The sequence below is a fragment of the Pelecanus crispus genome, chromosome 2 (genome assembly GCF_030463565.1).
Source record: "Pelecanus crispus isolate bPelCri1 chromosome 2, bPelCri1.pri, whole genome shotgun sequence".
NCBI classification, from domain to species: Eukaryota; Metazoa; Chordata; class Aves; order Pelecaniformes; family Pelecanidae; genus Pelecanus; species Pelecanus crispus.
The window spans coordinates 17,203,546-17,225,695 of record NC_134644.1 but is presented as its reverse complement, the minus strand read 5'-3'; the positions used below and the strand labels follow the sequence as shown (position 1 = coordinate 17,225,695).

The 22,150-nt window shown below is 39.4% G+C and overlaps 1 protein-coding gene across 4 annotated transcripts in view; it reads left to right on the top strand.

Moving 5' to 3' along the window:
* ZEB1 (zinc finger E-box binding homeobox 1) overlaps window positions 1-22,150 on the top strand; it is a 131,377-nt gene that overhangs the window by 97,409 nt on the left and 11,818 nt on the right. Inside the window, exons 2-5 of one of the 4 annotated variants that reach the window (XM_075705242.1) lie at window positions 6,748-6,948; window positions 12,279-12,341; window positions 14,009-14,170; window positions 17,253-17,455. In XM_075705242.1, coding sequence (XP_075561357.1) covers window positions 6,748-6,948; window positions 12,279-12,341; window positions 14,009-14,170; window positions 17,253-17,455 — 629 coding nt within the window. The remainder of the gene's footprint in view (window positions 1-6,747; window positions 6,949-12,278; window positions 12,342-14,008; window positions 14,171-17,252; window positions 17,456-22,150) is intronic. The other 3 variants (XM_075705243.1, XM_075705244.1, XM_075705245.1) reach the window with 3 other exon arrangements.

Below are 22,150 nucleotides of genomic sequence, written 5' to 3'. Positions count from 1 at the left end.
TAGAAGCTGCTTGAAGTCATCATTTATGTATATTCAATTTAATTTCTTTCAGAGGTTGTAAGCAGTAGTCTCTACATATTGCTTTTGTATTGAGTATATTTCAATCTCTACCCAAAAAGGTTTAATTAAATTTATTCCTCCCAACTTCAGCAGTTACTGTGGTGCCAGGCATCAAGCGAGGCTCCTGAGCTTGTTGTACTCTTCTTTCAGTGGTGGCTATTCTGAGGAAACATCAAGGATGAGAGGACAAAACACCCAAAATGATGTGCAGATAGGGAAGGTCTAAATTTCATTCTAGGATTGAACTGGAGAAGGGAGAGGGGGAGGACGGTTACCCCTGGAGTTGGATGCTGGGTGCTGTGGTTCCAGGGTTTCTTTAAGATCTTCACAGGGCTGTGAAACGTGTAGCCAAAACGTGTCTGAAGCAAATGAAGATAGCAGCCTGCTACTACCACCCCTTAGTCTCGTAGGGTACCAGGAGCAGATCTGCATTGCTAAAGCTAAGCTTTGCAGCTGTGCAGGCATCAGTATGGTACCATGTAATGGGATTTTAATTTTAATTAGCTAAAAATACAGTAAATTACAGGGTTTGATTGTTATTTAACCATCATTTCTATTAAAAAATATTAACACATTCTTTGAAATCAAACACTTGACTTTGAAAGTCAAGCATTCAAAAAAAGTTGGAAAATGTCAGAATGAAGATTGTTCAAACTGTTTTAATTTGTCCCTTGCATGTATGCATAATGATAAGATCTTTAATTATGTGATCACATAATTTTTTCACAGGAGAAATGGTGCCCAGAGAATGAATCAAGGGTGTTTATTAAAGGAAGCTGTTGCCTGCAGAACCCTTGCCTTAATTACTGGAAAGCATAGTAATTTAAGTAGAGGGCTGCAGGAATCAAAAGTGCACTCTCTAAGGCATTTGAAAGCTCCACTGAAAGGCTGGATTTTATTCTGTCTCTTTCAAGGAGTTTTTATGTGGTTCTGGAAGGTCACTTATTTTGGAGGTGATCTCTATGTTTCTGGTTGCTGTGGCACGCAGGGCGAGGTACCTGGAGTCTGAGCACAGCTGCATTTGGAATGAACACAAGTGTGCTTTGAATATATAAAATGCTGTAAAAATGCAAAGTCCTCTGAAAAGTAAGGCCTGAAATGCCTTACGCTGACGTATAAGGCAATGCCAGGTTTGCCAAAAGAATCCTCTGGTTTTTAAGTAGCCAATTTCTTCTCTGTAAAATGGAGATACCATCACGCTACTACAATTCAGTTAATTATATGTTTTGAAGTATTACTGCTGAACGCCATGTAGGAAAATTATGTATAATATATAATATATATATTTTTATAGATATAATATATATTTTATATATATAAAAATATAAAATATATAAGGAGGGGTGTTAGCAGAACTGCTACCTTGGACTTCTGGAGGGCAGACTTTGGCCTGTTTAGGAGCCTGGTTGACAGAGTCCCTTGGGAGGCAGTCCTGAGCGCAAAGGAGTCCAGGAAAGCTGGACATTCTTCAAGAAGGAAATCTTAAAGGCGTGGGAGCAGGCCATCCCCATGGGCTGAAAGATGAGCTGGTGGGGGAGAAGACCAGTCTGGCTGAGCAGAGAGTTTTGGCTGGAACTCAGGGAAAAAAGGAGAGTTCATGACCTTTGGAAGAAGGGGCAGGCAACTCAGGAGGATGTTACGGAAGAAGGGGCAGGCAACAAGGATGTCATGAGGTTGTGCAGGGAGAAAATCAGAAGGGCTAAAGCCCAAGCAGAACTTAATCTGGCTACTGCCATAAAAGACAATAAAAAATGTTTCTACAAATACGTTAGCAACAAAAGGAGGGCTAAGGAGAATCTCCATCCTTTATTGGATGCGGGGGAAAACATAGCGACAAAGGCTGAGGAAAAGGCTGAGGTACTTAATGCCTTCTTTGCCTCAGTCTTTAATAGTAAGACCAGTGTTCTCTAGGTACCCAGCCCCCTGAGCTGGAAGACAGGGATGGGGAGCAGAATGAAGCCCCCATAATCCAAGAGGAAATGGTTAGTGACCTGCTACACCACTTGGATACACACAAGGCTATGGGGCTGGATGGGATCCACCCAAGGGTACTGAGGGAGCTGGCAGAAGTGCTCACCAAGCCACTTTCCATCCTTTATCAGCAGTCCTGATTAACCAGGGAGATCCCAGTTGAATGGAAGTTAGCAAATGTGACACCCATCTACAAGAAGGGCTGGAAAGAGGATTCAGGGAACTAGAGTCCTGTCAGTCTGACCTCAGTGCCGGGGAAGGTTATGGAGCAGATCATCTTGAGCAGCATCACATGGCATGTACAGGACAACCAGGTGACCAGGCCCAGTCAGCATGGGTTTATGAACAGCAGGTCCTGCTTGACTAACCTGATCTCCTTCTATGACAACGTGACCTGCTTAGTGGATGAGGGAAAGGCTGTGGACATTGTCTACCTATACCTTAGTAAAACCTTTGGCACAGTTTCCCACAGCATTCTCCTGGAGAAACTGGCTGCCCATGGCTTGGACAGGTGCACTCTTTGCTGGATGGCCAGGCCGAAAGAGTTGTGGTGACTGGAGTTAAATCCAGTTGGCAGCCGGTCACAAGTGGTGTTCCCCAGGGCCCAGTACTGGCGCCGGTTCTGTTTAATATCTTTATCAATGATCTGGACAAGGGGACTGAGTGCACCCTCACTATGTTTGCAGACAACACAAAGTTGGGCGGGAGTGTTGATCTGCTTTTCATAGAATCATAGAATCGTTTATGTTGGAAAAGACCTTTAAGATCATCCAGTCCAACCATTAACCTACACTACCAAGTCCACACTAAACTAATCAAGGGTAGACTAGACTAAACCATGTCCCGAAGTGCCACATCTACCCATTTTTTGAACACTTCCAGGGTTTGAGGGTTGCTTGAGGGTAGGAAGGCTCTACAGAGGGATCTGGACAGGCTGGATCGATGGGCCAAGGCCAACTGTATGAGGTTCCAGAAGGCTAAGTGCCGGGTCCTGCACTTGGGTCACAACAATCCCATGCAATACACCAGGCTTGGGGAAGAGTGGCTGGAAAGCTGCCTGGCAGAAAAGGACCTGGGGGTATTGGTCAACAGCCAGCTGAACATGAGCCAGCAGCGTGCCCAGATGGCCAACAAGGCCAACAGCATCCTGGCTTGTATCAGAAATAGTGTGGCCAGCAGGACTAGGGTTATGATCATCCCCCTGTACTCAGCACTGGTGAGGCCGCACCTCAAATACTGTGTTCAGTTTTGGGTCCCTTACTACAAGAAAGACATTGAGGTGCTGGAGCATGTCCAAAGAAGGGCAACAAAGCTGATGAAGGCTCCAGAGCCAGTCTTACGAGGCACAGCTGAGGGAACTGGGATTGTTTAGCCTGGAGAAGAGGAGGCTGAGGAGAGACCTTATCGCTCTCTAGAACTACCTGAAAGGAGGTTGTAGTGAGGTGGGTGTTGGTCTCTTCTGCCAAGTAATAAGTGATAGGACAAGAGGAAATGTCCTCAAGTTGCGTCAGGGAGGTTTAGATTGGATAGTAGGAAAAATTTCTTCACAGAAAGGGTAGTCAAGCATTGGAACAGGCTGCTCAGGGAAGTGGTTGAGTCCCCATCCCTGGAGGTATTTAAAAGATGTGTAGATGTGGTGCTTAGGGACATGGTTCAGTGGTAGACTTGGTAGTGTTAGGTTAATGGTTGGACTTGATGATCTTAAAGGTCTTTTCCAACCTAAGTGATTCTATGATTCTGATTATATATAGAATCATATAATTCTATAATATACAGTTATATATAAATATATATAATACAGGAATGCCATTTTGGCTAACATCCTATAAGTGAGGCTTTGGGAACACTGCTGGCTGATGGGGATAAAAAGAACAAGCAATCACTTTGCAATCTGGAAAAAGGAGGCAAGATCCTACAAATACTCAAGTCACTCCATAAAACTGAACATTCCCTACGTATTATGCCATCACTGCACTAGATGAGGCAGACAGAGATCCTGTAGAGGGAAAACCAGGATGTAATCATTCAGTTAGAGTTGCATATAGATGTATGCATGCTTCTGTCATTTTAAGTGCTCGACTTTCTGCTGCGTTTGGTGTGTGGGTTGCCTGGCCATTGCAAATGTGCCAAGCCTTTTTAGATGCAGGTTTGGCAGTTTATTTCCCCCAAAGCTCTTCATGAGAGGAAAACAGGAATGTTAGAGACAGATTTCTTTCTGATATTATTGTGTCACCTTGTTGACAGCTGATCTTTGGTGGAAGGAACTGAAATTCCAAAGACCATTTGCTCCTTGCTTTTTATGGGGAAGGAGAAACTTCTAAGATTTGCAGAGTTAGCACATGAGTGAGTGTAGTTAGAATGTATGAACATGTTTCAAGGTAAATAGAGCCATAATGAATAGATTATATTTAAAATCAAAAAATCTTTGATGAGGAAAAGAGATGGTTTTTGTCCATAAGTGTAATACTTCAGGACAAACTTTCTGATTATATTTTCATTTTCTGTAAAAAACACTCTAAATCTAATGTAAGGGATTCCACTTAACTTCCCAAACTAAGCAGGAAATTTTTTTTAAAAAATCAAGTATTTATTATCTACATTACCAAATCTGAACTTAGCCTATAAATTTTGATGCCTGCTCTTATTGATCTCCTTTGCGTGTGGCAAAGGTAAATACATTGGTGTTTTATATTAATAATCCCCTACATCTAAGCATCACAGTAAAACCTAGTTAAGACAAGCAAAAATAATTTTTCCATTTTCTCCTGTTTTATGTCTGTTCTCACACTTTTTTTTAAAGTTGCTTTTACCATTTCTCAGGCAAATAAATTAATAAATCTCTTCTGCTTTGGTGAGGGAATATATGTATGTCTTCTCTTTCACACAACGTTACAACATCCCTTACAGTACCTGTTTTACTTTGCAAAATCAGTTACAGAATGTAAAGTGAATATCAATTTATCGATTGAAATGGGCCAGATACTAGTATTTAGGCAATTTGCCTAAATTTGTCGTCTTAGAAGAGGTCGATACCATGAATAGTGGGGCATTACTGCATTTTCAAATAACACTATGTGTATAAAATATGGAAACATGGAATGATTGTTTTAAATTCAAACAGCTCTTTTGTCATGCTTATGCCTGTTCTAGATGAGACATTTTTCTTCTGAATTGGAAGGAAATGAGATAGTAGCCTGTCAGTTCATAATGTTACTCACTTTCACTGCTTAAATGCATTTTTAAATTACTAGAATATCTACTTTAAAAAAACCCAAAAGCTAACTTCAGAAGAGCAGGAGTCTAGTTTGCTATTTATCTACCTTAATAGCCAGGATTTCACATGAAAGAATCAGTTTGGCTTCTTGTGTGCTAACAGTGACAGGATGCAGGTATCATAAAGAAGTGTGATTATGTGCTTCCCAGGTGTAATTCTGATAACCACTGAAGGAGTACTGCAGCCAAGACAAGTCTTGTTAGTTTATTCAATGATAAGTTTATTCTCTTTCTTAAACTGTATTTTGAAGCATTTCAGTAAGAAATTCAAATTTGGCGGTGAAGAAGTAACACATATAGATATAAATGTTTAATAGCTTAACTTCAGTGTGAGTAACAAGACATTTCAACAGACTGTGAAAGTAATTTTTTTCTTAATACATAATCCTTACAGTTTAAATTGAAATGGCTGTAACTGATCTTTTGTGCTTACAAATGAAGACTATTTTAGTAATAATTGTTCCCATATGACAGAAACACACATATCATCGTGTAATCCTTTGTCCACAAGACTTTCACAATATGTTCGCCAGGCTGCAAAAGTAAAGTTATTACCTTTTCATGGTAGCTGGGGAAAATGTTATGTGAGATTTCCTTTCTAAGTCACCTCTGAGATTTTTCCTTTCACATTCATCCTGCTGAGTCTTTAGTGTGATCTTTGGGTGTAACTACAAGAGCATTTCAGCTTGGATCAGGAGCACTTTAGCCCTTCTGAATCAAATCTCCTTATTGTTCCCATTTATTGCTCCTTGATTCACATACCCGGAGTGCGGGGGTGGCACCGGCTACAGGAAAAGCCAGGGAGAAGATGCACAGCTAATGTGCGTAACTGCAGACAGGGGCTGGCTCCGTGGGAGCGGACCGGAGCGACTGACTCTGGAGTGTGCTCAGCCTGGGGTCGCTTGGTCTTCAGTGCCAGTTGTTTCCCTACAGTTTTGTTCCTTCTGTACCCCGCTGATTGCTATCTACATACAGCCTATCCTCATTACACACGTCTGTCTGTAACAAAATGTTGTTTATCAGTATTAAGTGTTTCGCAGACTATTGACCAGGCGATAATATTCTTAAAGGAAACAGTAAGTAATGCTGGTATCCAAATTGGAGTGATCCAGTTGGAAGCGTGATTCTTCAGTGTGGCCCAGAAGACAACTCTGGAGTTGTCTGCTGGCTTTTCTTGTGCAGCCTTACGCTGGGTGTGCAGAAGTGTCGTGGTTCCTAGCAGTGGTGGAAGCCCAGCAGCTGTCAGAGGTCTCTTTGTGTGCTGCCATTACGTCCGAGTGGCTCACAAGCCACTGCCATCCGCGTGTGGAAAGAAGAAATAATAATGTGACTCCATAGAGATGCCCCAGATAAAGCATCTGGCCGCATTACTGAAAGCTTTGGACCTTCATGCTGTAAATTAAAAGTATATTGATCAGTATTTTGCTTTTTGTCTGTCCGCAGTCACCAATTATAATAACGTGGTAGAAGCAAACTCAGATTCAGACGATGAAGATAAATTGCATATAGTGGAAGAAGAAAGTGTAACTGATGCAGCAGACTGTGATGCTAGTGTGCCAGAAGATGACTTGCCAACAGACCATACAGTATTACCAGAAAACAGTGAAAGAGAAGGGAGTACAAACAGTTGCTGGGAAGATGAAGGTATGTTTTCACTGGTGATGCTATGTAGAGAAAGGTTTCTAAAACGAAGATTGAGTAGAACTTTTTTTTGGTCACTTCGTTACTGAAATAACATGTAACATTCACAATCAAAAAAGAGGTAATGTATTTATTGTAATATATTTTATGTTCTTATTTAATATTTGAGGCAGATTCAGAGCTCGATTCATTTCATTGGCATTGTTAAACAGGAGCTTCAAATCTGTAGATGCAGCATTCTCAAGGGTGATCAGAGACTAGTTACTTGCTTTTAGTTTTTTCAAGTCTTTTTGCATGGCAGGTCTCTGCTATAGCTCCCGATAAAGCTTCAGGGTTTGCTCAGCTTGGGGAGTAAGCAGTAAGCCAAAAACATGAAATAAAATAATATTCAGATGTAAATTTCTCTCTGTGAGCTGCTTCTGCCTTTTCCCTTGTAAAATATAGCCAGAAAAAATAATTTTTAGATTATTAGTTTTAGAATTGGCTATCTTACTCATAATGAATCTGGATTTTGGAAACACTGGAAGGAGGTAAATGTTGTACATATTATGCAGCAGCTTTAGAAGCTGAAAATTTGAAGCAATCAGGAAATGGGCCTTTTTTACTGTGGAGTCAGATACTGAGTTTCATAATATCACACAGCATGCTTACATTTGAGCCAAATTGGGATAAATGCATAAATTAGTGGAATTTATTGCAGAATTTGGCCTTAATCCCCTGAAAGATACAGAATATTTTCCCGCATATCGCTTTTTGTGTCTGAACTTCAGCCGCAATTCTTTAGCATCCACCTTGTTAAAACTGGTGGTTTAAGACAAATTGCATGACCTTACGTCTAAATAAACGGAAAGCAGTCATATGGTCCCTAACTGCAATCCAGCTGAGAGAGAGCAGCTGAGAGTTCAAAGAATAGCATCAGCTCAGCCTGTTTTTACATAGCTGCTATTGCCAAGGTATGCTGTGCAGGGAAATGAGTATTTTGGAGCTAAATTATTAGGTAGGTAATTTTCTTAGTTCTCCGGTAATATCTTTGCTCTACTGCAGGCTATATCTGTCAGGAATTACAGTTACATAAAAATGGGCTGTGTGAAGACTATTTCTTGGACCCTTCAAGCATAGGTGTAGGAAGCCTGAAATAGGGAGTGAGGAAGAGCACTGGCTCACAGAGGTGCTGGGTCAAGACCCTTTGGACTGAACGTTTCCTGGAGATGTACCTACAGGTAGTCATGACACAGCACCTTGCCTCAGACAACCTTCTGGGTTTTTCAGAGCTCTAGACATGTGATGGTATCTTCTTTGACTCTTTATTTCAAATGTACCATTTTTAACCCTTTAAAATTTGTTTGCTAAAATGAAGCATTTGAGCCAAATTCTACTGTGATTGTAGAATCACAATGTAGGCAATGTTTTCTCTGCCTTGGTCATTGCTGACGAAGACAGGCTTTCATCAGTGTTTAGACAGACAAAAGATTAAACAATTGTCATACAGGCTTGCTCAAACTACCATAAATTTCTTCTGTAAAAATCACGTATTCTGAAGCCTCTTCTGCAGCAGTCTGGAGGGTTTTTTATTTGATAGTAAGGGGTTTTTTTAAATTAATTGTTTTGAATTTCTGGCGATGACTACATGAGAAAAATGAAGGCTACATTAGCTTGTGTGGAGCTTTGATTTGCAATGGTAAAGTACTATTTACTTTTTTTATAGCTTTCCTAGAAGGAAAGGTGTGAGCTGAAAATTGTATTATGAGTCTTGGTTGCACATTAGAAATCTGAAGAGAGAGGTATTGAGTACATGATCTCTTTCATACAGGGAAAGGTACTGGGGTGGGTGTTCATGCAACACTAATACCATCTTCAGGACTGGTGATTATTTTTAGAAAACATAGACTACAGCAGTTTGACTAAGTTGTGTTTCATCAGTAAAGTAGTACTGAAAGTTCCTGGTTTTAGCTGAACTCGACAGAATGAGCTTTTTACATATTTATTCTGTTCACAAATGCCCAAGAATAGAAACAACACACGTAACATTTCTTTATCAGATTAGTTTCCTTCCGTTTCCAGTCATTCTAACTGAATTTCTAAAAGACCTTCGGAACAGGTGTTTTAAATATAAGGTGTGTATCTCAAGAGGTTTAACTGAAACAGTCATACGGGTTTGAAAAAGTGAACCACGTGTATCCTGCACAAGTTGTTGGCAGTGTGCCAGCATTCATGTGTGCAATGATTCGATAATATATAATTTTTTTCTTTAGTTTAAAGTAAAACCTATGCTACAATTTTTTTTAAAAAAAAAAAAAAGCAAAGGTTAAACTTAATACACTTAAAAAGCATTATTATGTATTATAAGTATTTAGCAAATGTCAAGATCTCAGACCTGGAACTTAAGATATCTTTGAAAATTTGAAAATTTAAAAAAACTGTCCAGACCTTGAAATAACCTTTAAAAATTAATGAAGTTATGTTTTATGTTTAAGCTCTTCCTGGAACTCAAAAATTCTTTTAACTCATAAAATTTTAGGTTGAGCCTATGTGCTGTAAGATGGATTGTATTCTTTCAGCATGGTGGGTTGCTGAGGAGGGTTGCTGCGCTATTTTGTATTAATTTAATTTGGGAGAAAGGCTAAAAAAGTGTGGCATCTTTTTGATCAAGTTTTTACTCACAGAAGCAACCAACCAGGCAATACTGTAAGCTGTAAATAGTGCTCGCTACATGCATATCAGAAAATTAGCTCTAAAGAATATAAATTAGAAACTGTTTTGATGGACTTCAGAATTTATTCCCTTCTCTGAAGATAAGACTGCAGTGGAAATTTCAGTGAAGTTTGTCTTTCTGCCTACAGCCAAAATTTCCATTTTGCTAGTGGTTTAAATTTGATCAGTTATCTTACCCATGCAGAGATCTTTACAGTCAGCCTATGACACAGTGATTGTCATACATGTTCACTGCTAGTACACACTGATGCCTGTGATCTGAAAATCATTAGCCTTTAACCCTAGGAAGTCCCACTGTATCTCTAAGCAGCTGCTCATAAGCAATGATGAGATACAGAAGTCCAAGAACATGTTTTTACAATTAGCTGGTATGTCCAGATGTAATGGTGAGATGGATATTCATGCCCTAGATGCTATTCATGGAGACCTGTATTTAAGCCGTCATTCAGCAGGTAGCTCAAATTTCTTCTGGAATTCAGAGCTGTGTTTTCTACTTGGTGGAACAGTGTCTTAAGATCTGTTCCCCCACCATCACATCCCTTTCCGTTGCTTCCCAGCAGCTGTATTAGCAGCATGGTAATTGGGCTTCTGAGAGCACAATTGCAAAGTTGCCTTCCTATGTGGGCCAGACATAGCTATAAAGATGGAGATCTACTTAACGTTTTTCAAATTATTAATTATTCTGACAGCATTAAGGAAGATCACCCCCTGTGGAAAAGGGCTCCTCCCTGTCTTACACCCCACTTTTAGATATTGGGAAGAGACAGTACCAAACAGAGGTTATGATTGTTAGAATTGAGAGGATTTTTAACTTCACTGAGATTAATCTATAATGCTGTAAATTCCTTGACATTCCCTTGGGAAGCATAACTTTTATTTGTATTGAAGCCAATGGAATTTCTAGACACACTACTATAACTTAAATTTCTGTGAGTAATAACTTACGGATATTCCCCCTCTTCCATAGAACCTATTTCATCATGGAAAAAAGTCACAAACCCTTTTTAAAGAAAAATAGTGAGTTTTCATCATGATTGTTTTTAAGAAATTAAATTTTGGATTTAAATTTGTATTGCATGCAATCATCCATCTTACAGATTCTGAACCAAGTCTGTGGTATCATGAGCCAAAAATATAATTAGTTCACAATTGTGACAGTATTGACCAATAAAATAAGGACTGTTTGGGGTTTTTTTTTTACGTGACAATTAAAATTAAAGTAAGATTCAAGAGTTACAGTTTTCTTTTAAGCATATTTCTTGTTTGTGACTGTCTACAGATATTTTGGGTCTGTGGGATTTTACAAAGTAGACAGAATTAACAATCTTTTCCTTTGAGGAAGCTGGTATTATCTGAGAACTTAAAGTTCTTCTAGAATTTATCATCTTCCATATAAAGGAGAAATTGGCTTCTCCTGTAATTAAAAAGCTGGAATGCTCTGGGCTTTTGACTAGCCAAATCAACGGATTTTTCCCTGCACTGAAGCAAGGTAAATAAAAGTGTAAACAGTTGCCATTTCAGATCATAGCAGTTGTGTAGTCTAACCTCCTGTATCATGTAAGAGTCTTTTTCTGCAGAGTAGCTCTCAAGCATCTAAGGTTTCCATAATAAAACTGTGAAATAATGCTTTAATTTCACATATATTAGCATAGCATACTACTGATAAAGGAGCAGAACAACCAACATAGCTTTCCTATGCACTGCTGCCGTAAGCCAGGTACTGACAGAAATGGCAGCAGTGGCCTTTCCAATAGAACTTCCCAGTCCAGGCTGCCCAACGAACGTAAATTAGGAACAACTTGGGCCATTTATTGATTTGAACCAACAACCTGTAGTGAGTTAAAACTTCCATGCTGCATCCTTGAACGCTGCAGCTCAGCAGGAGTCGGTGGATCTTCAGAGGCAGGTAGGCTCCACAGCATTGGTTCTACGGACGTCTGGTACCTGCAAACTCATACTGAATATCGGAATTGACACACGAAACATCTTTGTAGTGCACGGTTGATCTGAAGTGGGGAGCATGTGCTTAAAATCCTTGTTTGTTTAAGCAATCACAGCCTATAAGTAGTTTCTAGATGATTTACAAGAAAGAGAACGCATTAGGTAGCTGTTTGCAGATATTACCGGCAAATCATCAATCATTTCCGGAAACTGTTAATTGGAGAAAATAGTGTAAATGTATTTGTGTTATGATACTCTGGTTTCCAGAAATAATATTCCAGTGTATCAGCGGCATTTGTAGGTAGGGTTATTTAAGTAGCTGACTCTGTATTTGCTGGAAAAACACTTGGTCCCTGTCTAGCTCTCGTCAAATAATGGTTAGTGTTTACTATTGCTTCCTTTCAAGATTTCGTTTCTTTAACCATGGAATATCTTCATGGTTCAACTGGTTACACACTGCTGAAATAACGTGCAATCCATATTTTTGAAAGAATGTTGTGTTTAAATGCAGTTCTTCTAAACAATACAGAAATGGAAAAAATCGCTGAAGAAGTAACTCAAATATATTAAGTTGTTTTTGTGTGTGTGGCCTTTTTTTGTTCTGTTGTTTTGGGTTTGGGTTTGTTTGTTTGTTTGTTTTTAAATATTAATTCTTCTTTCTGTGAAATGTACTATTTCAGCTGGAAAAGAAACAAAGGAAATCCTGGGGCCTGAAGCTCAGACAGATGAAGTTGGATGTACAGGTATTTCTTTGTTAGTCTGAGTCCCTTATTCATAAAGTGCTATTGAATTTTGGCTAGGTGAGTATCCTTCTGAAATCTTTTAAATTCTCCCACCTCTCTTTATAACCTGCTTTGCTCTTCCACACTAGAGGTCTTAACTTGTAAACAGTGTTTTAGCTGAGGAAGAATAGTCTGGGCTGCTTTCGAATGTCCTGGGTCCGGAGGTGTAGCTGACCAGTGACACAGAGCAGTCCTCTCATGCGAGGGTTGATCGCAGCACCGCTGCAGCACCACGTCTCCTCAGAGCAAAACAAGGAATAGCGCTGATCTTACACATAGTTGCATGTAATACAGGTACAGGTCAATAGATAAGTGTTTTAAACTAATAAGGAATATGCCAAAATAAACTTAAGCTAATACTGTATTTTTTTATGAACTCCTCTGTTTGTACTGATTATACAGAAGGCAAAATAAAATGTGTACTTCAGTTTCAGAACCAAAACCAGTTGCTATGGGTTTTTGTTATTTCTCTGGTTGACAAAAAAATTTAACATATAGCCCATCCAGCTTTTTAAAAGATTTTTATACTTTTTTTTAAAAAATACCCTTAACACTAAATAGATATTGTCAGGGTAAGCCTTATTTAAAAAAAAAAAAACCAAACCCTAAACATTCATATGTTTAAAACTGTAGATTCACACATTGCTTTTAGTTACTATAAAGTCAGATCTCTCCAAACAAGTATGGAGAACTACATTATATATTGCATTACAGTCTATATGTGAGACTGCCTCATGTCATAAAAAGATTGTGTCAAATTGTAAATTTAGTATGTGACTTCACACTGAGAGATGAATCATAAAACTTCTCCTTCCTATTAAAAATGTACCTCACATTATTAATAGTAGAGGAGATCTGTCATGATTTAGTGTGCCACAGGCAGAGCGCTCACAGAATGTTCCACCATGGTGAAAGTAAACTCTATGAACAATGTATTTAGGCAAATACTTGGTAGCAAATATTTATCATACAAACATTAAGTAAAATATTTAATTTATTATTTGTTAACTTTGAAATACAGTTGCTCATTGGTTGTTCTCTTAAGTTTGAAACTGGAAAAATGTTGAAGGATGTTAACTAGATCTGAAACCTTTTTGATAGCCATTTACAACACCGGAGAACAAGCCACTCAAAGTTCAAGTTTGCTACATTTCAGCCAGCCAACTTGTTATTCAGAGTTTAAATATCTTCTGGGCTTGTGCTAATGAACAGGTCCTAAATAACATTCAAAATTGTGTCTTGAAGGCAACAAATTTACTTTTGCAAACATAGAGGCCAAGACAGTAAGCTGCCCTTCAAACTACAGGGGCTAAATAATAATTAATATTGCATTTAAGATTTTTAGTGAAGTTGAGGGGAACAGCTAAATCTAAAATGATAACAATGCACTGAGTTGAAGAGGCAAACTATGGTTTTAGTCAAATTTTTAAATGTCATTATGCCACTGGTTCTCTGTTTTAAAACTTGGCATATTCCTGCATCTTAAAGGGCTTGACCTATACTGGTATTTGTTAAGATTTTTTAAATCCTTGGATAGAGGGTGATTTGGCAATGTGAATTACTGAATCTCATTTATGTTCTTTGTAAACTCTTCGTTTCATATCTTGTATCTTGTTTTTCGCTCTTAGTAAAAGAAGATGAATGTGATTCTGATGCAGAAAATGAACAAAATCATGACCCTAATGTTGAAGAATTCCTTCAACAAGAAGACACAGCTGTTATCTACCCTGAAGCACCTGAGGAGGACCAGAGACAAGGCACGCCAGAAGCCAGTGGTCAGGATGAAAATGGTGAATATGCCACCAGTTCAGTTCTTACGAAATAAATTGTACTGACAACTTGACCCGAAAGTTCTGTTGTATTTTAGAAGACCACAATGCATACATGTCTAACTGTGGGGAAAAAACCCAAGATCTTAGTTAAATAATTATAAGAGGATGGGATCACCATGAAAAAAACATTACTACTTAATCTTGTGAAACAAGACATGCACTGGGGTTTGTTTCTATGGGTACCTAAATGATAAACTCCAGAAATAAAAATTCAAGCTTTCATAAATCCATTCAGTAACATTTTATAAAAGAACAGAACAAACATTTATTAAATATAATGTGAGTGAAGCAAGATAGTGTGGTTTTATGTAAGAATAACTTAGGAGGAGTTGTAACATGCTCCTTTTCTTTTTGTATTTCTAAACAAAACATCCAAAAGGATCTAGCAGATAGAAGTTCTTTTATTAGGTAGCCAGTCTATGACAGGTATTTTTTTGTTCTTCCTGCAAAGACAGCAGTGGAGAAAAAAGAAACACTGTTTATACAAAAATGTTTATCTGAAAAAAATAATGACCTGTTGTTATTTTTAAGTAGATGTCTTTTTACTCTAAGGAAGTTTCATGCTTAAGATGTTGTTCTGAGTGAGATGAGAAGTCATAGTTTGTTCATTGAAACATTGAAGGCACCTTCATCACAAAATATTTGAAGGCAAAACCTGCTCAGATTGGTTTTGCATTCTGCACTGCTTTCTAAAGCGTTCAGCTTTCATAACCTGTGACAACTGCAGTTTCAACCAGATTGTTTTCCTTTATTGGAGTATTTAAGATTTTTCAAAAGAAAGTAACATCCTACATAAAGGATTAGGAGTTGTTGTGTTCCAGTTGTTTAAAAAAGTGTACATAATTGAACAGAAAATGTAATTGTAGCTGTATTACTGTACTGGAGTCTAAGGAAGAGCAGTGAAAGGGGTAATGCGAACTATTTTGTTCCGCTTTTCCACAGATATTATGTTATTAGAGATTTTAGCAAAAAAATAAGTAAATTGAAATACCTGAGAAATTTGAACTGTGTATATGCCTACTTATATACAGAAATAGGACCTGAATTACTGATATTTTATGTTTTACTTTATAAGTTTTGCAAAATTCAAGTAGGATATAAGCTCAACAGTAGCATCTTAAAAAATTACAATTTTATAAATTTAAGATTTTAATCTGTGGTTGCAGCGGCACAGATTGTCAAGTTAGTTTTACAGCCTTGCAATGTGATTTCCATGTAATCATGAAAAATACACATTTGTATTAATAATTTAAATTGCACCTATCCCAGTAAGTTCACAGGGAAGTATTCTGAAAATCACGACGCTGAACAATAATGTTCGGTGTTTTAATAATTTGGAACAGAAAGTGCCAAAAACGTAGTGTTATTTGCTAAAGATACATGCTTCCAAACCAGAGGACTGGACAAGAGAAGTGACAGAGAATTGGAGTCCTTAGTGGCTTTGGGAAACCATTGCCATTTTGCCATTTGCTCCAATGGAAACAGAATTTAAGTTAATGTGCTTCTGACATTTCCACTGAGTTGTATTTTTACTGAAATGGAGTATTCTTTATGTCAGGTGAATTGAATTGTAGATGGGAAAAAAGAGAATTGAAGGGAAGCATATGGTTTACACATGTGGGGATGGATTCATTTTTGGACAACCCAGCTAATCCAGGAAAAGCAGAAAGGGGTAGAACAACACAAAAAACAGTGCAATACAAGTGTTACCTTGCCTGTTACCATAACAAGTGTAAAAGAACCTATATGACAGACAAGGTGTTGGCTTTTAGTAATAATGAAAACTGGTCTGACTCTTCCTTTTCCACTGTTGAAAGAACAAGGGCAAGTTCAGTAAAAATAAAGTCAGTAAATTCCACACAAACAGAATGAATTGCTACTTTATAGGGCATATAATCAATCTATGGTGATAACTGCTGGAAGAAGTCATGAGGATAAATAATTCAGAAGTACTTTCTAAAGTACTTGTTAATTTTATGAGTATTAATAATGCTTATATTTCTGCAACTTAAAATGACAATGAGTACAAATTTGCCCCTTGTGCTTCAGAGCATAAAATGATAACCAGTAAAGACCTTCCACCTTCCCCTCCTGCTCTTACTCAGCACAGTGGATAGGTGCCTCCTTGGAAAATTTGCTTCCCATTTCCCTTGAAGCATGGAAGAGTAGCATGGTCATCAGAGGATACCACACCTTATAAATTGATAGTTTGATCAAATACAGCAAACCCTACATTTATTTAAACACACTTTTATCAACCTATAAAGATAGATTTTTTCAATCCTTTAAAAAATTAATTTTTCAAGCATAGAATAAGTTACTATACATGGGGGATAAATATATGCTGATAAGAAGAGATGGAGTTAAACTTCATAAATGGTGACTTTTCAGAAATAGACTTGTGAAATTAGTATTCAGCTTCAGTCTGCTAGCAGGTACATATCTGTATATAAGAATTATAAACCATGTTTCCACTCTTCTTTGAGTTCTCTTTTCACTTACGATTCTGTGTTAGGTAAAGAGAAAGAAAAAATTATTCTCTGAAGCTTGTAAATACTATTTATTCCTTAGGAACTGAAAACAGGATCACCATTAAATGTTTCAGTGATAGACTCCCATTAGTTTGTAAACAGGATTTCAGGATTGCCTGTGATTGAGCTAACCAGATCTACAAAGATTACTAGATCTTAAACCATGTTTCACTATTTTCAGATCACTTTTTAATCAGAAATATACATGTAAAAGTGCTGTATTGGGAAGTCCAACAGACTTGCTCTGAGAGGTGTGGTTTTGGGTAATCGTATTGTGCTGACTGTCTCCAGTGTACACTGGGGCAACCTTACCATGCTGTAGTTAGTAACATAATACCTGTGGGGAAAAAGAAAAAAATTATCACTATTCCTTTTCTAAAACAGATGGAGCTTCTAGCAGTTGCATGTTTTCTTACAGTCATATATGTAAATGTAAAGCATATTTGTTGATGTTAATAAGTTTGGAGCTTACATTTATTTAAATATAGTGTACTGTCTCTCCTGTGTAGGAACGCCCGATGCATTTTCCCAACTGCTTACTTGCCCATATTGTGATCGAGGGTACAAGCGTTTTACCTCTCTGAAGGAACACATTAAATACCGCCATGAAAAAAATGAAGATAACTTTAGTTGCTCCTTGTGCAGTTACACATTTGCGTACAGAACGCAGCTTGACCGCCACATGACATCACACAAATCAGGAAGAGATCAAGTAAGTGGTGTTTGAATTATGGATTTATCATCGTCTGTAACAACACTGTGATTTGTTATGTGAGCAAAAACATACAGAGCAAGTAAGCTGTTCATATCACATTATCTACATGCTGAAGTCACAGTCCTGGAGCACACACTGAAACTTGCTGCCTTTTCCATAGGTGTCAAAGGATGAGATCTGAATTCCTGTGCTTGTATTTATCTAGGCAGTATGGTTGGGTTTAAATTTTAGTTTTCAGAAGTGCTTTGTTGCATTTATAGGTAATTAGGTTTTTTCTGTTCATTGTCTAACATTACATAAGAATTGTGACTCAAATTTAATCTCAAATCGTTAGTGAAATACCAACATTTTTCTTTCATAAATCCTGCTTGGCTAATTCGAAATTTACGGGACCCATTTTTATCCTGAAGAAACAAACTGTTGTACTGATTCATTTGCTTGAACTGTGAGATGCTTCATTTAGTCCTGAAACGCAATAAAATTGGCTAAAGATATTCTGAGCTTGTTTTCTGTGTTTCATGGGCTGACCTGAGGGCATGATTCCTTGAAGTGCCTTCCATGAGTTAGTCATCTCGTCACTACAGAAGGTCCTGAGATTCTGTTCCTCTCTCTCTCTTTTTCTTTTCTTCTTTTATCCCCACAATTTCCTACCATCCATCCCCAATTACATGCTTCCATAGCTTATCAGAGGCACCCCGAGGCTCAGGAACCAACTGAAACTCACTGAAACAGTCAGGAATTACCCAAAGAAAAAAGATACAGATTTTCTACCACCCGGTTTTGGAGAGAGGCTTGGAGATGTTCCCTTCTGAGGACAGACTAAAGATTGATACTCTCCAGAGAGGAAACAGGAGAGAAACATCACAGAAGGATGCAAAACAGTGAATAGTGAAAAGAATGTAAAGGGCAAGGTACTTGAATATTTCTTGCAACAAACCAAGAGAACTTTCATTAAACTGAAAGGCTGTAACACAGAGTAAGGGAGATGCTTTTTTACACATTGCATATCAACGTCCATTCTACAAAGTATCACTAAGTCCAAGAATTTAAGAGGTTTAAAAATGTATTAAACATTTTTATACCTGAGTGTTTACATTCATGGGTAAATTAAGTAGGAAAAATTGTTACAAGAAGTATCGGCCGTCCTGCTGCAGGGATTTTACTGTCTCACAGGGTTTGGAATAACTCAGCAGTGTATTCTGATGTGGCAGTTCTTGTTTGTGCAGATATATTTCCCATGAACAATTCATTTCTGTCTTGCTCTCCTATTAACTTGGCTTCCACCTTAAAGTTACTATCATCTTATATACATCTTATATTTCTAACTAGAAAATCTATGAATGCTTTTTGTATAATGCTTTTTTGTGAGCTACCACATTTATTTTCAATTTTAGCAGCCTAAAAGTAGAACAATAAAGTAGTGGAAAGGGATAGAAGCCTTTCCCATATTTGCATGAAGTTTGAATGAACAGAGAAAAAGTACCAAGCGAGTAAACAATCTCAGAAGAATTGCTACAAAGGGAATCTTAAATTGTATTCCTGCAGATACATTTTAATGGGCTTGTACTTTTGAAGGCCCAATTGTATTTGATAAATGTTGTTGCTATGAAGTATCTGGAACCCAATATTATACCCTTTTAAGTGTGTTTTTTCTCTAGAGCCATAGCCAGAATCAAAACTACAATAGTTTAGGTATTGGGTAAATTTGAGATGTGTGTTTGTTTATGTTACTGTCACAAAGTTGTCATGTCTTCAAAACCGGCTTCATATGCATGTAAATGATTACATCATTTGTGTAATGGAAAATTCTTTTTTTTTTTTTTTTTTTAAGTAAGGTGTAGACCTCCTGGTTGTGGATCTTAAACAGCTGCATCTTCAAAAAATCATAGAATGGTTTGGGTTGGAAGGGACCTTAAAGATCATCTAGTTCCAACTCCCCTGCCATGGGCAGGGACACCTTCCACTAGACCAGGTTGATCAAAGCCCCATCCAACCTGGCCTTGAACTCTTCCAGGGATGGGGCATCCACAACTCCTCTGGGCAACCTGTTCCAGTGCCTCACCACCCTCACAGTGAGGAATTTCTTCCTTATATCTAATCTAAATCTATCCTCTTTCAGTTTAAAGCCATTACCCCTTGTCCTATCACTACACACCCTTGTAAACTGTCCCTCTCCAGCTTTCTTGTAGGCCCCGTTCAGGTACTGGAAGGCTGCTAGAAGATCTCAGAGCCTTCTCTTCTCCAGGCTGAACAACCCCAAGTCTCTCAGCCTGTCTTCATAGCAGAGGTGCTCCAGCCCCCTGATCATCTTTGTGACCCTCCTCTGGACTCACTCCAACAAGTCTATAACCTTATGTTGGGGGCCCCAGGGCTGAACACAGTACTCCAGGTGGGGTCTCGCGAGAGCAGAGTAGAGGGGGAGAATCACCTCCGTCAACCTGCTGGTCAGGCTTCTTTTGATGCAGCTCAGGATATGGTTGGCTTTCTGGGCTGCAAGCTCATGTTGCCAGGTCATGTTGAGCTTCTCATCAACCAACATCCCCAAGTCCTTCTCCTCAGGGCTGCTCTCAATCCTCAATCCAATCTCAATCCAATCTCCGCCCAGCCTGTATTTGTGCTTGGGATTGCCCCGATCCATGTGGACCTTGCACTTGGCCTTGTTGAACTTCATGAGGTTCACACAGGCCCACCTCTCAAGCCTATTAGGTTCCTCTGAATGCCATCCCTTCCCTCCAGCCTGTTGACCATACCACACAGCTTGGTGTCGTCAGGAAACTTGCTGAGGGTGCACTCAATCCCACTGTCCATGTTGCCAACAAAAATGTTAAACAGCATCGGTCCCAATACCAACCCCTGAGGAACACCGCTCGTCACTGGTCTCCACTTGGGCATCAAGCTGTTGACTGCAACTCTTTGAGTGCAACGATCCAGCCAGTTCTTTATCCACCAAATGGTCCATCCATCAAATCCATGTCTCTGCAATTGAGAGACAAGGATGTTGTACAGGACAGTGTCAAATGCTTTGCACAAGTCCAGGCAGATGATGTCAGTTGCTCTTCCCTTATCCGCCAACACTGTAACCCCATTGTAGAAGGCCATCAAATTTGTCAGGCACAATTTGCCGTTAGTGAAGGGATTATGTTTCCCCTTTTCCAGTCAGTGGGAACTTCTCTGGACTGCCACAACTTCTCCAATGTGATGGATAGTGGCTTAGCAACTTCATCCGCCAGTTCCCTCAGCACCTGTGGATGCATCTCATCAGGTCCCATGGACTTGTGCGCCTTCAGGTTTCTTAGATGGACTCGAACCTGATCTCCTACGGTGGGTGGTTCTTCATTCTCCCAGTCCCTGCCTTTGCCTTCTGCAACTTGGGTGGTGTGTCTTGAGCATTTGCTGGTGAAGACTGAGGCAAAAAAGTCGTTGAGTACCTCAGCCTTCTCCATATCCCAGGTAAACAGGTCTCCCATTTCCTTCCGGAGAGGGCCTACATTTTTCCCTAGTTTTCCTCTTATCACTGACATACCTATAGAAGCTTTTCTTGTTGCCCTTGACTTCCCTGGCCAGATTTAATTCTATCAGGGCTTTAGCTTCCCTAACCTGATCCCTGGCTGCTCAGACAATTTGTATTCCTCCCAGGCTACCTGTCCTTGCTTCCACCCTCTGTAGGCTTCCTTTTTGTGTTTGAGTTTGTCCAGGAGCTGCTTGTTCATCCATGCAGGCCTCCTGGCATTTTTGCCTGACTTCCTCTTTGTTGGGATGCATCACTCCTGAGCTTGGAGGAGGTGATCCTTGAATATTAACCAGCTTTCCTGAGCCCCTCTTCCCTCCAGAGCTTTATCCCATGGTACTCTACCCAGCAGATCCCTGAAGAGGCCAAAGTCTGCTCTACTGAAGTCCAAGGTAGTGAGCTTGCTGTGCACCCTCCTCAGTGCCCGAAGGATCTTGAACTCCACATTTCATGGTCACTGCAGCCAAGACTGCCCTTGAGCTTCACATTCCCCACCACCCCCTCCTTGTTGGTGAGAACAAGGTCCAGAATAGCACCTTTCCTCGTTGGCTTCTCTATCACTTGGAGAAGGAAGTTATCATCAACATGTTCCAGGAACTTCCTGGATTGCTTATGCCCTGCTGTGTTGTCCCTCCAACAGATACCAGAGTGGTTGAATTCCCCTATGAGGACCAGGGCTTGTGAACGTGAGGCTGCTCCTGTCTGTCTACAGAGAGCCTTATCCTCTCATTCTTCCTGGTCAGGTGGCCTGTAGCAGACCCCCACCATAATGTCACCTGTCCCTGCCCTCCCTTTAATCCTGACCCATAAGCTCTCAGTTGGCTCCTCATCCATCCCCAGGCAGAGCTCCATGCACTCTAGGTGGTCTTTGACATAGAGGACAACATCCCCTCCTTGTCTCCTTTGCCTACCTTTCCTAAAGAGTCTGTATCCTTCCATTCCAACACTCCAGTCATAGGAGCCATCCCACCACGTCTCCGTGACGCCAATAAGATCATAGCCCTGCAGGTGTGCACATGTCTCTAACTCCTCTTGTTTATTGCCCGTGCTACATGTGTTTGCACAGAGGCATTTAAGTTGGGCCCCCAATGAAGCTGACTTACTGGCTAGAGTGGCTGGAATTCCTTTGTGCTGCTCTTCAGGTGCTCTCCTGCTGACCTGTGATTCTTCTCCAGGCTCTAGGC